General features: G+C 41.9%; 1 protein-coding gene across 1 annotated transcript; it reads left to right on the forward strand.

Annotated features, from left to right (window-relative positions):
* The first annotated feature begins 6,004 nt into the window (after positions 1 to 6,004).
* Positions 6,005 to 7,646, forward strand: LOC128144952 (claudin-8-like). The gene has a single exon (XM_052794450.1). It carries the CDS (start codon positions 6,405 to 6,407, stop codon positions 7,077 to 7,079), a length of 675 nt encoding a protein of 224 aa, XP_052650410.1. The 5' UTR covers positions 6,005 to 6,404; the 3' UTR covers positions 7,080 to 7,646.
* Positions 7,647 to 13,753: the final 6,107 nt, after the last annotated feature.

Here is a 13,753-nt window from a genome sequence, read left to right on the forward strand (position 1 = left end):
GTTGCAGATTAACAAACAACACTCTCCCTTCAGTCTTGTTCTAACTTCACACAGCATATATTTTGAATTTGTGGGTTTGCTTGTCTGAGTCCTCCTTTCATTCCTTCCCCTTAGGTTACTACAAATAACTGCAAGTTTACTGTTGTGCCTCAAAAATGCCAGACTGTTTCTACAATATATACATTATCACCACAATGATTTTATTACACCAAAAGATTAAACATTATTAACTGAATTGAAAACAATCTTTATCTCCTCTGAGCATTTTCTCTGCTAAATTCTTAATATATATTCTAGGCAAGCAGGTAAAATGGAAGTTTTGCTCTCATTTCCACCTGTGAAATCCTGCCGCAATCATTGAGGCATCTGGGGTATAACAGAAGACAAGTATTGTCTAGTTGTTCTTATCTTTAATGAACTGTCATGTCACACTTGTGAAAGTCTTATGATTCAGGATGGGCAGCCCTTCACAGCAAGAATGTTAGGAATGCTAAAAATAAAAGCCTGGGGAACTTTTAGAAAAGAAAATTAAATGTAATATGATGATGCTTCAACACGGTTGGAGCAGAAATGCCACAAATGATAGGTTTTGTCTGGAGATGTAAAACCTTTAATCAAATCCGCTTACGCAACATTTCATTTTAAAGAAGGTCTGGCATCTGTAAATTGTGGGCTAATTGCAGGAGATGCTAGAGAATGTTACTGAGGCAACCACCTGAATGGAATAAACTGGGATTTAAATTTTCTTTCAAACACATCAATCACGGAACTTTTTCTAAAACAATGAAGAAATATATTCATCTCAGACCTTCATATTAGCGATCTCGTCTCTTTCTCTGTGAAGAAAAAAGGAACTTTATACAAAATACTTTATGTTCCTACTGATTTCACAGCAGAGGGGTGATGGGTTTCAGTGAGCGTAAGCTAGGTATCTGAAGTCAGAAGTCAGCTTCCCGATATGGCCCTTTCTAGCTTGCAGGGAGAACCCGTACAGCAAATGCTAAGAGTTTGGGGCCAGATATGTCCTATAGCCTCCCTAAGGTGAATCCATCCTGGTGCAGAATGATTCCTTGACATCTGCCTATGAACTTTATCTAGTCCGTTTTCCAAGCTGCCAAGTGGATAGCTTTCCATCCCTTCCTTTAGCATAGCATTGTCTGCTATTAATTCTTATGAAAATTCAGCAACATAATAGGTCAGTTCTTTGTATCCAACTCTTCATGAGGTTTCAGCTCTCTCTAAAGGTGTACAGAGGTAGATAGCATAAAAGTTGCTGCCTCTGATGCTCTTCAGCCACTGGGTATGTTCAGAAATCCTATTTTTGAGCTGTGTGTCCCTGTTCCAAGTTAGGCAAATTTTCTGCATTAGCATTTCACAAAACAAACAGAAGTTAAAAGCAGGGAAATTGAAATTTCTGCATCACATGTTAATCCAAGGGGAACATCATCACATTGTCATGGATTTTATATATGGGATTTAAAGCGTGGGGAGCAAGAGAAGCAAATGTGTAAAGTTATTTGGGATATTAGGCAAAAAGATTTTCTGCAATGCTGTTACTTTACTAGCCAAGTATTATTTTTTTTTGCCTTTCTGTCATTTTCCCTTTTGCCATCTAGACAATGGTGTCTTGTTAGTGGTAATTTATGGACAGAGAAGGTACAGGAGTAAAAGCTACCTCAACTGAAAAGAAGTGGCTCTTCAGTGAAGCTGATTATGAAGGTATATGACTCTTTCTGCTTGCACTAGATATGTTGAACTGGCTTTTCATGTTCTGCCACATTAGGTAAAAGATCCTGGAGAAAAATAAGGGCCAGGTTACAGTATACCTGGGGCAAGCCATAGAGCAGTGCACATCCACTGTCACAGTAATAATAGCCTTCCAAGAAAGAAAATGCTGAACAACTTGTCTAACATCAACACTCCTCTGTTTTTCCATAAGAGCACCAATAATCAGGATTCTTTTCAATGTGCTGCTGATGCAGGGTAACATTTTTGGAGGTGTTGAGCAACCACTTCTTCCCCCTCTCCCCACCTCCCCCTCAGCATCAGTGATTGCTGTTAGCACTTCACAACTCTGGAATTAAAAAATGCTATATGCTCAGGAGGAGGAAGGACATTATGCTTAAAACATATTTTCCTGGTGTATTTTATTCCAAAACACCTTTAGTGGCTGAAAATGAGTCACAACAGGGACTTGGGGGCTATCCTGCCCTGCTGGGGAGCAGTGGGTTCCCAGAGAAGCTGTGAGAAATGGTGCTAAGTGGCAGCTGAGCTAATCATGGGGTTATCATCTCCTCACTTCACCTCCTCCCCAAACTGTGAGCAACATTCAGAAGAAAAGCCATGTAACAAGGGTGAGAAATCCCTTCTTGCTCTCACACAAGGGGATTCATTGGAGAAAGGTGCTACCAAAGTGTCAAAGAGACAGGGAAGCAAAACGTCCTGACCGTGGGGTCCTGTTTGAAGCTAACAGGCAGACCAACCAAGCCCAGTCCTGAAATGTTACGTATTTTCTGCTCAGGCAGTGTTGTAGTTGCTTTAGGTCCACATTATTCAAGGAGAACACAGGACAACGGGTGCTTGCAGCTGACTTACTCATCTGCTCTGGTGAGGAGAAAGGGGAGAAGGGCAGAGCTGGGAACGCCAAGCAGGAAAATACACAGGTCATACAGAAAAGCTTGACACTGATTTTAAGGATATTAATTCCTTGACATAATGGGAAAAGAAAAGAAAAAGAAAATGAAAAAGAAAAGGAAAGGAAAGGAAAGGAAAGAAAAGAAAAGGGAAAAGAAAAGGAAAGAGAAAAGAAGAGAAAAGACAAAAAAGGTTACATTATGTATGTGCATATTTGTTTTGTAACAAAATAATAGGATCCTGTGGCCAACAGTGAAATATGATTAACTAGTCACAGGTATTTCTGATATTTTGCTATAATGAAATGGCATGTTTGAATACAGAGAAGAACAAATAATGAGATTCTTGACTTGCCCCCTTCCTGTGCTTTAATTGTAAACATGCAGATGCAATCCATAACGCTAAATAAGATTTTCCCACATTTCCTTCTGAAAATGGTTTTAAGCAAGATACGGCACTAAAATTTAATCCTTCTAAGAATGTGCAAATACTGAATCCTTGATGCAGACGCAATCTTACCATGAATTTATATGGGAGCTTTAATGGTTTTGTAAATTAATCAATAATGTGGTTAAATTATATTTGCTCAGCTAATTATTTTCCATGTCCTGTAAATTAGAACTTCAGTAGTCTCTAAGAAAAATCAGTCCTGCTGCTTGTATCACGCTTGTGTTTACTTACTGATATGTTATTAAAGTGCTTGTCTATTTGTTCTGCTATAGACTGGTAGCTTTTTCTTTGCTGTTTGAGTGGCAACCGTGGGGCTGCAAAGTCATGCAATGATAATTACGTTATTATATATTTAATATGCCAAATCCATTTTAGCAGAGAAATACTGTGCATATATAGCCTTTCCTTAAAATCCTCCATGTCTCACCCTTGGGGGAACAGGATTTAACCACCCTCTTCCCCCAAGAAATCTTCGGGACTTTTTTTGATGGCTGAAATGGACCTTGATTGGATTCTTAGCCTTGTGACTTTGAAGGGCACAGCTTCAAGCATGGGTTGGATCAGATGACATCCAGATGCTCCTTCGAACTTGAATTACTCTGTGATTCCATGAATCCAGTCATCCGAGAAGTTTTCCCCGCTCAGTTTTCGCAAAGTCCTGTACCCAGGCCCCCATCACTTACGGGTCTGTATGACAGGACGAGTTTGCAGCATGCACAGCAGCAAATTGCAATTTCAGTTACATGGACTCTTTCAGGCTATAGCAGTCTACACAGTTCCTACGCCAATACAGTAAGCGTTAGTGTGGCCTCTCCAAATTAATGCATTGGGAATGTACACATTCTGCCCGACAGAATCAAGTCACCCTTTATTGCTTCACAGGAGACCAGAGGCCGCAGCAGGAGGTGAGCTATTACCCCCCAGCGCCCTTGCACCTGTGGCACACCTCACCTTTGGGAGGAGGGCACTGCCCTCTCCCCTGGGCACGCAGGCCAGCAGAGGCAAGGAGCACAGCAGGGCACCAGGGCATGGGGCTGCAGAGTGTAAGGCCCGGGGCAGTCCAAAATGACATGGGCCTTCAGCTCACATGGCAGTCATGGTCCCTAACCCAGGAGGCCATAGGGCCCCTCCCTTGCCTTGCTCCCAGGCGTGGCAAAAGGGGCTCGAGCTGCCAGGGGAGGCTGACTGATGGCGAGCAGGAGCCAAACCGGCAGATAGAAATGTGTGGCGGGAGAAATGCAGAGCAGGCAGTGTAGTTGTGGTGGGATCAGATACCGCTGAGCAGTAGGAGCAAACCTGAAAAAACAGACTCCTGCTTGGCTTCTCATCCCTTAAAATGCTTTTGGAGCTGCCATCAGACTAACTGTACTTTTCAGGGCAAGGCTCTCAGTGCCTTTGGATTAGGAAAGGCATGCAGGCAGCAGGTTTGATTTCAGAGATATAAACAAAGCCAAAAGGGCATAATGGAAACTTGCTTGGCCACAAATCAGGGCTCAAGGGACCAGAAACAGAAGGAGAGGTTACCTGTCTTCATCATTTTAGCATGTCTTCATAAGCAGCAGCCTGCTGCAGAGGTTGGAAAACCAGGTGGATATGAAAGCCAAACGGAATATGGAAAGATTTGTAGAGTGCTTCTTACTTCCCCTTGCCTCCTAACCATAGTTTTACGCACACACACACAGAAACAGGCCTAGGGAGCATAAAATATTACATGTAAGTGGGACTTTTATCTTTTCTCTATCTTTGATATGCCAACAAGCTGGCATGTTTAGCACTGCATTGCTCTGTTTTTTTTGCATTTGCTTTCTGTTTTTAAAGATATATAAATGGCAAGAAAAAGAAATAGAGGCAAGAAAGTTCAAATAAATAGCAGGAGACTAGTATTTCAATATCTAGCTAATATCCTAAATTGATCTTTTACAGTGTAACAAATCAGTTCTTGTCTTAACATATGGAGTACTACTTTATAACAAAAGATCCTAGTTTATGCCTAATTTTTTATTTTCCATGTTAAGGCACATGCAGAGATCAGGCTGAATATTTCATGCATATATTTGTAGCTATATGAATTTGTAAAAAGAATCCACTGTTACATGCCTGTTTTTTCCCCTAGATTTTTGACTGTGATTTCTGTTGCTCTGACTTTCCCTAATTTCTTCACCTGACATTTTCCAGGATTGTTTGCTGGTCACATCACACAAGACCTCTTGAATGAACAGTTCACCTGCTCTCCATACTTATTATGTTTGAACTTTTTTTTAATTAAAATGATGTTTTTCTAAAGTATTTGTTTGTACATGGATAGCTCTAATAGGTCTTTACTTGGAGAGCCAATGTTTTCCATTTCACTAGACTACATCATAGGGTAATTGCTGGGTTCACTTTTGCACAGGAAAACAATTTGCTACATAGCTTAAATCGCCATTCTGTAGACCTGATTGTGCAATCATTTAAGCATGTGGGTACCTCCAGAAGCCTGCCTATTCCCATAACACTCGGTAGAGCAACAGAAATGTATAAAGCTATATATGTGTACAGGTATTAACAGGATTGAGGTCTGTTAATTGTTCCTTCTACCTCTTAAACAGTCTTTTGCAGCTTTGATTATCCTCTGCAGAACTGTTTCAGGTTCAGAATTACTTTATCTTTGTTCTTTTGATTTGCTTTTTTCCTTGATCCTGTCACTGCAGTACTCTCCTTCAAGCTTCAGAACAAAAGTACTTTTGGGAGCAGAGGCCCTGTGGCAGGGAGCGCGGCTCTGCTTTCCTCCTGGCAGTTTGCCACCGAGCCCAGCCGAGGCAGAATATTCTTGCTTATTCAATGCAACAGCTTCAGTAGCAGCACCAGTGTATACCTAAGTCTCCCTATCGAGACCAGTCCATTTCCTTAGCACAGACAAACCTGTAGAGTTAAGCTAGAGTTAAGGGTAGGGCTTTCTTTTTTTTTTTATTTTTTAAATGAGAGACTTCTATGCAAAGCATTTTCCTCAGAAGGTGCATTTATCCTAAGTGGCTCTTGCTGGTTTACACACACCCTGTCCTTTCTCTTGCTTTGGAAAGTTGTTCCACTTGATTGCTCAGTTTGCCTCTTTGAGTCAGTGGTGACAGGGGAATTATAAAGGCAATGAAGGAGCAGCCAAGTCCCACGTAGTGTGTGCCAGATTTAAGCTGATTTAAAGTTGTGCAGACTGACTCTGAAACTTTCTTTGCACAAGGGACAACGGCTTTCAGAAAAAGTTGCTCTTTTTTTTTTTTTTGCCAGCAGTGTGCGCCTGGCTCAGGGAACCTGCTGAGGTGTCCTCACCTTGTTTCAAAGGCAGCATGGTTGGTGGTGCTTTGCAGATTGCTGGGCTGCTTGTTGGTGGTATTGGCGTGATCGGGACGTTTGCTGTCACAGGCATGCCTCAGTGGAGGGTGTCTGCCTTCATTGAGAACAACATCATCGTGTTTGAGACCATTTGGGAAGGCCTGTGGATGCACTGCATCAGGCAAGCCAACATCAGGATGCAGTGCAAGGTCTACGACTCCATGCTGGCCCTCTCGCCGGACCTGCAGGCATCCAGAGGGCTGATGTGTGCTGGGTCGGTGCTCTCATTCCTCGCTTTCATGGTTGCCATTATTGGGATGAAGTGCATGCAGTGCGCGCAGAGCAGCTGGCAAGCCAAGGGCTATATTATTCTGGTGGCCGGGCTCCTCTTCATCCTCTCGGGTGCCGTTGAGCTCATTCCAGTCTGCTGGGTTGCCAGCACCATCATCCGTGACTTCTACAACCCCATGGTCAATGTTGCACAGAAAAGGGAGCTTGGAGAGGCCCTCTACCTGGGCTGGGTATCTGCCTTCTGCCTCATTGCTGCTGGAGCCATATTCTGTTGCTTTTGCCGCTGCTGCGAGAAAACCAGAAGCTACGGATATTCCACACCAACCCACTACCCCACTCACAGCCAGCATTTGTACAGGAAGACTGAAAGCTCGTACTCCAAAAGTCAGTACGTCTAGATGCCTCCTGCCTTTTCCTATTTTTGAAGCATTCAATTTGTCTGGATGGATTTCAGCTTCTGCACAAAAGGGCAGCTGGAAAGCTGCTTTTGCCTTCTGCCCTGTAACTGCTGCTGTTTGGGCTGCGTTTTGGAGCTGCAGTTAGCCTGAGTGGGCTCTGCTGTGGCTAATGCTGCAGCAAGGACAATTGTAATGCACGGAAAGGTGAATGTTTAATATTATTTTAATAGTAACTTGGAATAGCTTTTGGCTTGTGTGGCTTTGCTTTGGGTTGCATTTTATGTGTAAAACAGTAATAAAAGGCTTAAAGTTCCACTGTAATATGAAATTCTGGCCTGTTGCAAAGAAGTGGGGAGTTCAGTAGCTGGTTGGTTTTTTTTTTTCCTACCTGGGAAAGAGGGGATAACAGTGAATAAGGATAAGACAATAATGGTTTAAAAGAAAAGCATTCACTATGGGATTGATTTACTGTAGGTTTAATGGGAGGTTGCACGAAGAATTTATTCAGTAGAGGAAGGTAAGCTGAAATATATGAAAAATATCCCTTATTTCAGAGAATAAACATAGTTTTATTTCAGAGAATAAACATAGTTCTATGTTCATCCTAAATATCATCTTTTTGGTGAAAGTTAATATTCCTTTTGTAATCCATATAGGTGAAACTCATTCACATTCTTCTTTTTAGAAGCAGCAGTATTCCTTTGCAAACTCCTCGTGGCTTACAACGTTTTGCAATATTTCACAGATCACAAACACTGTTAGTTACTTGCCACAGGACTCTGTGATAATATATATTTTTAAATAAGAGTCTTTTGTACAATCAGGCTGATATTTTTGCTGAGACCCACTCACACCAGCATAGTTTATAGGCATAAAGAACATAAACAGTGATAGTATATTCTCACAGTTCACATTAAAACAAGCTAAACAATATTTTTAATAATAAGATCATGCACCCATGATAAGCAACAATGTAAAGAAACCAAGTCTACTGAAAAATGAATAGTTCCATACAAATTAATCTAATAAATTACCCCAATTAATCAATAGTGGTAATATTTTAATAGAATTTTGTAACCAATGAATAAGTGGTAACTCCAGACCCACAGAAATCAATGGAATTTTGCCTTTGACTGAACTGGGAACACAATTCAATTTGTGGTTTAATGGAAAACAACATTCTTGTTCTAGACTTTGATTGACTTTTAAATATTTTATAGAAAGTTTATTATGTGATCCGTAGTTCTCTAGCAAATTCCTTGGACTATTACTAATTGAAAGTTTGGAAGCAAATTCTTCCCTTCAGAAGATGCAACTCTGAACAAGCTAGAAGAAACCAAAATCTGCTCTGGAACTCTCTTCACAGTGTTTGTAAGATACATAGTAAGATGTGCTTGATTATGTAATTTTATTTTTCTTCCTTATTTTTAAGCAAATTATTTCTACATATGTATATGTGTAACGTGCATGACCTTTCTGTAATATAGCAGTATGTGGCTGTATTTTCTCTGTATTCCTTCATTAATGTTTATGCACCAGCTCAGTCTCTTTTTTGGGTGGAAGAGAGTGGAGGAGAAAACCTGTTGTTAGTGGCATTTTGTGAATATCCTACACAGAATTCATAGCTAGACACCAGGTTTTATAACAGTGTCTATAATAAAGTCACCTGCCTAGTTCATCCCTCTAAAAGGCAGGTACAAGATATTACTCAGAAAACTACATGTATATGTACTAGTGCATTGTAGTTATCTCTGCTGTCAAAACACAGAGTGACTCATACAGTATTCTACAGGTCTGAGGCAAGCCTCAGTGGAAAGTGAGATAAGCCTGACATCTCTGAAAAAGCCTGTGTACATCGAACACTACAGCTACATTGGATAATATTGTCCGTTCCTGGTAAAGCACACACTGATCTACTTGTACAAACAAAAGAAGATACAAGAAGACTATAAAAAATCTTCCAAAACTATCCACAGGACTAACAGGAACACAAATCCAATGGACTGTGAATGGGACCCTGAATTTTTTGAAAATGTCCCTTAGAGATCCTGTATATGCTGCTAACAGTTCACCTTATTGTAACATATACATATTCCCGCTTAAGTGCCTCCCATGCACAGCCAGCCATTTCCTTTAATTGTATCTCATTCATATACTGTATCTTCAAGCGAACTGAAATGAAAGCTTCCATTATAAACAGAACGGGGCTTCCCAGGTTTGTGCATTAAATAAACCCTGAGTCATCTGAGCAGAGGGTCCCATCTAGGGGTGTATATCCAAGCACAAAACAACTGCCTGAAGCAATAAACTTTCAAATATTGTATTCCGTAATTTAGAACTAATTTTTGTGCTTACAGACAGGAGACATTATTTGGGAAATAAGCAGTATTGCCTCCATAAATGAAACCAAGGGTGTCTAGCTTGTTCCCCTTTGCCCTGCACTTTGAGTGCTTGTATGCATTCCTGCAATGTAAAATGGATGTGGAGCCTTTCCAGGTCCACCTGGTGCCCTCTGTGCCGTGTAAATGAATAAACAACTTGCAGGTCAGAGGAGAGTAATGCTCGTTTAACTCAGATGAGTGAAGGTTCAAGATTTCTACCATTGTTCTGTTATTGAGCAACTGGGCTTTCATTTACAATGTGCCTCTTCTGAAATTCTCCCACTGCTGCTGCAACTGTTGTGGAGGTCTAGAGTGTAGAGCTGCCACTGGCATTACTAGGCACTGCTCTCATTAGAGCTAGACAGTGAGGTGGTAAACATATGGGTGGCAGCAGAGCCGCAGTTTCAGGAGCTGATTTGTGCAGGCAAGGCAGAGCCATAACAGAGCCTGAGTGTGTGTGAGCTCCTGTTTTGCGATTTTATATGCGAATGAATCATCTGACACATGAGGTTGTCACACATCTGCAAATCCATTAAGGTCAGCTGCATATAATGGATTTGTCTGTGTCTTTAAGGTGCAGTCCTGAACAGGTGTTATACTCCCCCGTGTTTTTGAATATACATGGTGCCTATATGTGAGAGTTTATCTGTAGGCTGCTTGCTTTCTGTTCAGCTCTCAAACATGACTGGTAAAGAATAATAGAAAATGGAGCAGGAAGAGATTAGGAGAGGTCATATCTTGGGCCTCACAGCCAGGAAGGCTCATTACTGAAATACAAGAATGGCCTTACTGTGTCAGGCTGGAGATGTATGGAGATCTGCTGCTGCCACTGTCAGCGGCAGGTGCCTACAGAACGGCAGGAGACCAGGGCCAGTGGACAGTTGTGCTTGGAGGTACTGTCCCCACTTCCAGCCTCCTGTACTCAGGGTATCTTTGTGCTTAACAAATCAGCAGGCTTGTCTGGGATTTCAGCCCATCACCAAGGGTCATACTCTGACCCCACACAGTGGATACAGTGGGTTTGCTGAGCATGAGGCATGATGCCCACCTCTCCTTTCCTGCTGAGCTGGAAGAAGGGCAGTGCTGGGTAACTCCAGCCCTGTGAAGGTCCAGTACCTACAGTCCTGACACAGGCATGTCCACTACCCCAGTCTTGCCTTGCATAGCAGGGTTGAGCCCCTGAACTGAGCCCCTCAACAAACGCCCGCCTCTGTTCTGCATTTCGTATGCTTCTAGCCCTTGTACTTTGCCTGTGACTCTACCACAGATCAACCCCTAGGCAGCAAAGCAAGCTGACCCTTTCTAACCATGCTGCCTCCCCACTCATCCCACTGCCCCGTGGAGCTGATGGCCACAATACTTTCCTGCAAAGTCTCAGCAGGGAACCAACACCTAAGGGATGTAGGCCATTGGCAGTCCTAAATATGTGTTGCTTGAGAAATTAGGAAAAGGCTGATGCCAACTAGTTTACCTGGGTACCGTCAAGAGTCCCATCAGCACCATCAGTTCCTTTCACTAGTGGGAGGTCATCCATGTAGGGCCAAAGAGGACAAATAGGAGAAGTAGTGTGAGTGGAGTTCACTCTAGAAAAGGTGATATCCATTAACTACTCCCTTCGTCTTCTCAATGAACAAATACGCTAGAATTTTTCCTGAGAGATGTTTGTGCAATAAAATCTTCCAGAGGTGGCTACTCTGCAGTGTCCTTAGCAATCTATCCCAGTACTTAATTATAATTTTCATTAAAAAAAGGTTTTCAGGAAGCTTAAACTAAATCTCCCACTGCAGGCTAAGGCTGCTCCATTATTTCTTGTCCCATCAGCAGCATGCATAGAAAACAGGCTACTGCTTTCCTTTAAAGCAGAGAGCCTTTTCCATATTTCAGGACTGTTACATTCTGACCTCTTGAACCTCCCTTGCTTAGCTTAATCATCTCTAATTCTTTCCTCACTGGCATGCTTGTTAAATTTCTTCCCATACTTGTTTACCTCCTCTGGCTGTTTTTGGCTGCTCCACCTCTTTCTTTAAGTTTGATGCCCAAAACTGGAGAAAGAATCCCAGGGAAAGCCTCACTACTGCTGAATACACCACCACCACACTGAATATACTTATTGCAGGTTATCATAGCATGGGGTAAATGATTCACAAAACCAAGCAAATACCTTCTTTGAATATGTCAAACACATTGCATTTCTATTATTTCAGGTCTCAAGATCAAACTTTCCTGCACTGTGTGACTTAATCATTGACAGTGCAATGACCAACGGGATGTCTAATGCAAATTTCCTTGCTGCAGTTCCTCCTTTATTGCTAGATCTCTGAGGGTACTAAGATGAGACCCCAGAGAAATCCTTGGCTCCAACAGTAGCAGAAATCAATGTCTGGAAATAGGAACATGATAGTTTCCTTCCAATATATCCTTTTGTTGTTGTACTCACTCATAGATTCTGCATCCACATTACATTATTTTTACTCTTCTCCATCCCTTCAACGTTTCTGTTAATTTCCCACTGCTGTCTCAGATGCTTTAATAAGGTCCAAATGGATTAGATTTTCTCAACTTTTATTTTCTAGAAAATGTTACCAAACAAAAACTGAATCTGTTTTTGCTAAGTCCATGCTGCATTTTATTTAACCTTCCATTTACTTCTAGGTATTTATTCTTTTCTTCATAATGGATTTTAAATCATCTTATACCATTAGATTCTGACTAATGGGTTTCTAGTTGTGCACAGGGTTTCCCACCTCCCTCCTCATTCCCTTAGTTTCATTGTTCTCCAGGCACACAGTATCACTCCCAATGTGACACATATGCTAACAGTCCTTGTTACCAGATTTGGAAGTGCACATGCTGGATTTCCTACAGTAGAAATTACTCTCGTTCTTCAGTTTGTACTCACAAAGATTTGGAGTTTTTTATCTACCTTGGATCAAGTCTTGTAATTCTGTCATGCTCTCCTTCTATATCCTTGTTGTTACTTAAATTCAAAGAAGAGGAGGGCTAACTACCTTTCTCAGACTCATACTCACAGCCTAGCATGCCTCTTCCCTTGCTGTTCTGTATTATTTGTATGCCTCTAGCACCTTTTATTATTCTATTTTTTGAAAAGCCTAATAAGCCTAATTTGGATTGACTTTTATTGAGCCTCATTTTCCCCTTAAATTTTCTGACCTCCTAGATATATTTTCTTTGAAGGTTCATTGCCTTTTCTGTTCTTCTACCACATACCTTCTCTGTGGAGTTATTAATCCAGTTGAGTATCAACCTACAAGTCTTTCCTTTCCTTCCCCATGGGACTCACATTCCAGACACTTCCGAAGGAATTTTTAAGCCTCATCCACATTCACATCCCTAAGCTGTTCAGTTTAATTAATAAAGAATAACATGATTAGGATCAGAGGAGTTGTTCTCCCTCAATTCTCCAGGCACTTTCACCCCATTGGCAATGGTCTTCTACAGAGATACAGATCCCCTTATCTCAATGATCCTTCACATACCATTTCCTGCCTCAGGATGTGAGCCCTGTTCCATTCCAACCCAAAAGCATCAGATTTGCTGACGCCTTTCCCACCTCCATTTTATACTTGTTTTTAAGTCAGTTTGCACATATCAGACTGTTTTCTATCTTTTTTTCCTTTCCCTTCCCTAATATCCAGCCCATTAACTCCCACCACGTGGTTGCTAGAAATAGTTATTAGACATTCCTCCTTCTGAAGTACTGCACTCTGTGCTAAACTACACATTTCAGATCTGGAATGAAAGCATCTACTGCTTGATCATGGACAAAGAAGTTAAAATTTTGACTGGCTACACAGTATGCTGCAATTAGGAACAGCACTGGATTGTCCCTGAGGGGAAGCAGCGTGCCCACACTGGTGAATCATTTGTGCCCTTGCAGGCTGTGGGCTGTCACTGTGCAGAGACACATCAGCCCCCAAACTACAGTGACAGTGGTGCATCCTTGGGGCTGCTATGATTCACGATGCTGGAGAGGGTGTTCTGAGAGCAAGTGACAAAAATTAATTGCTTCCTGCAAAATACTCCTGCTTTGGTCTCTGTGCCAGCACAAATCCAAAGTGATTTATGACTTCCAGGAAGAGGTTCTTTTGTGTAAGTGCAGGAACAGCTGGTTGGCTAGGCAGGGCTTCCCTTCTCCTCTGCATCTTCTCTCCCTCTGTTTGAAGGGGAACTGAGGTAAATCGGGAGATGAACTCCGCCAGCTACACAGGCCCAATGGGCAGGGGCTATGCTGCTGCTTCCTAGGGGACGCCCAGCTTGCCAGCTGGAGAAAGT

The sequence above is a fragment of the Harpia harpyja genome, chromosome 8 (genome assembly GCF_026419915.1).
Source record: "Harpia harpyja isolate bHarHar1 chromosome 8, bHarHar1 primary haplotype, whole genome shotgun sequence".
Classification (NCBI taxonomy): Eukaryota; Metazoa; Chordata; class Aves; order Accipitriformes; family Accipitridae; genus Harpia; species Harpia harpyja.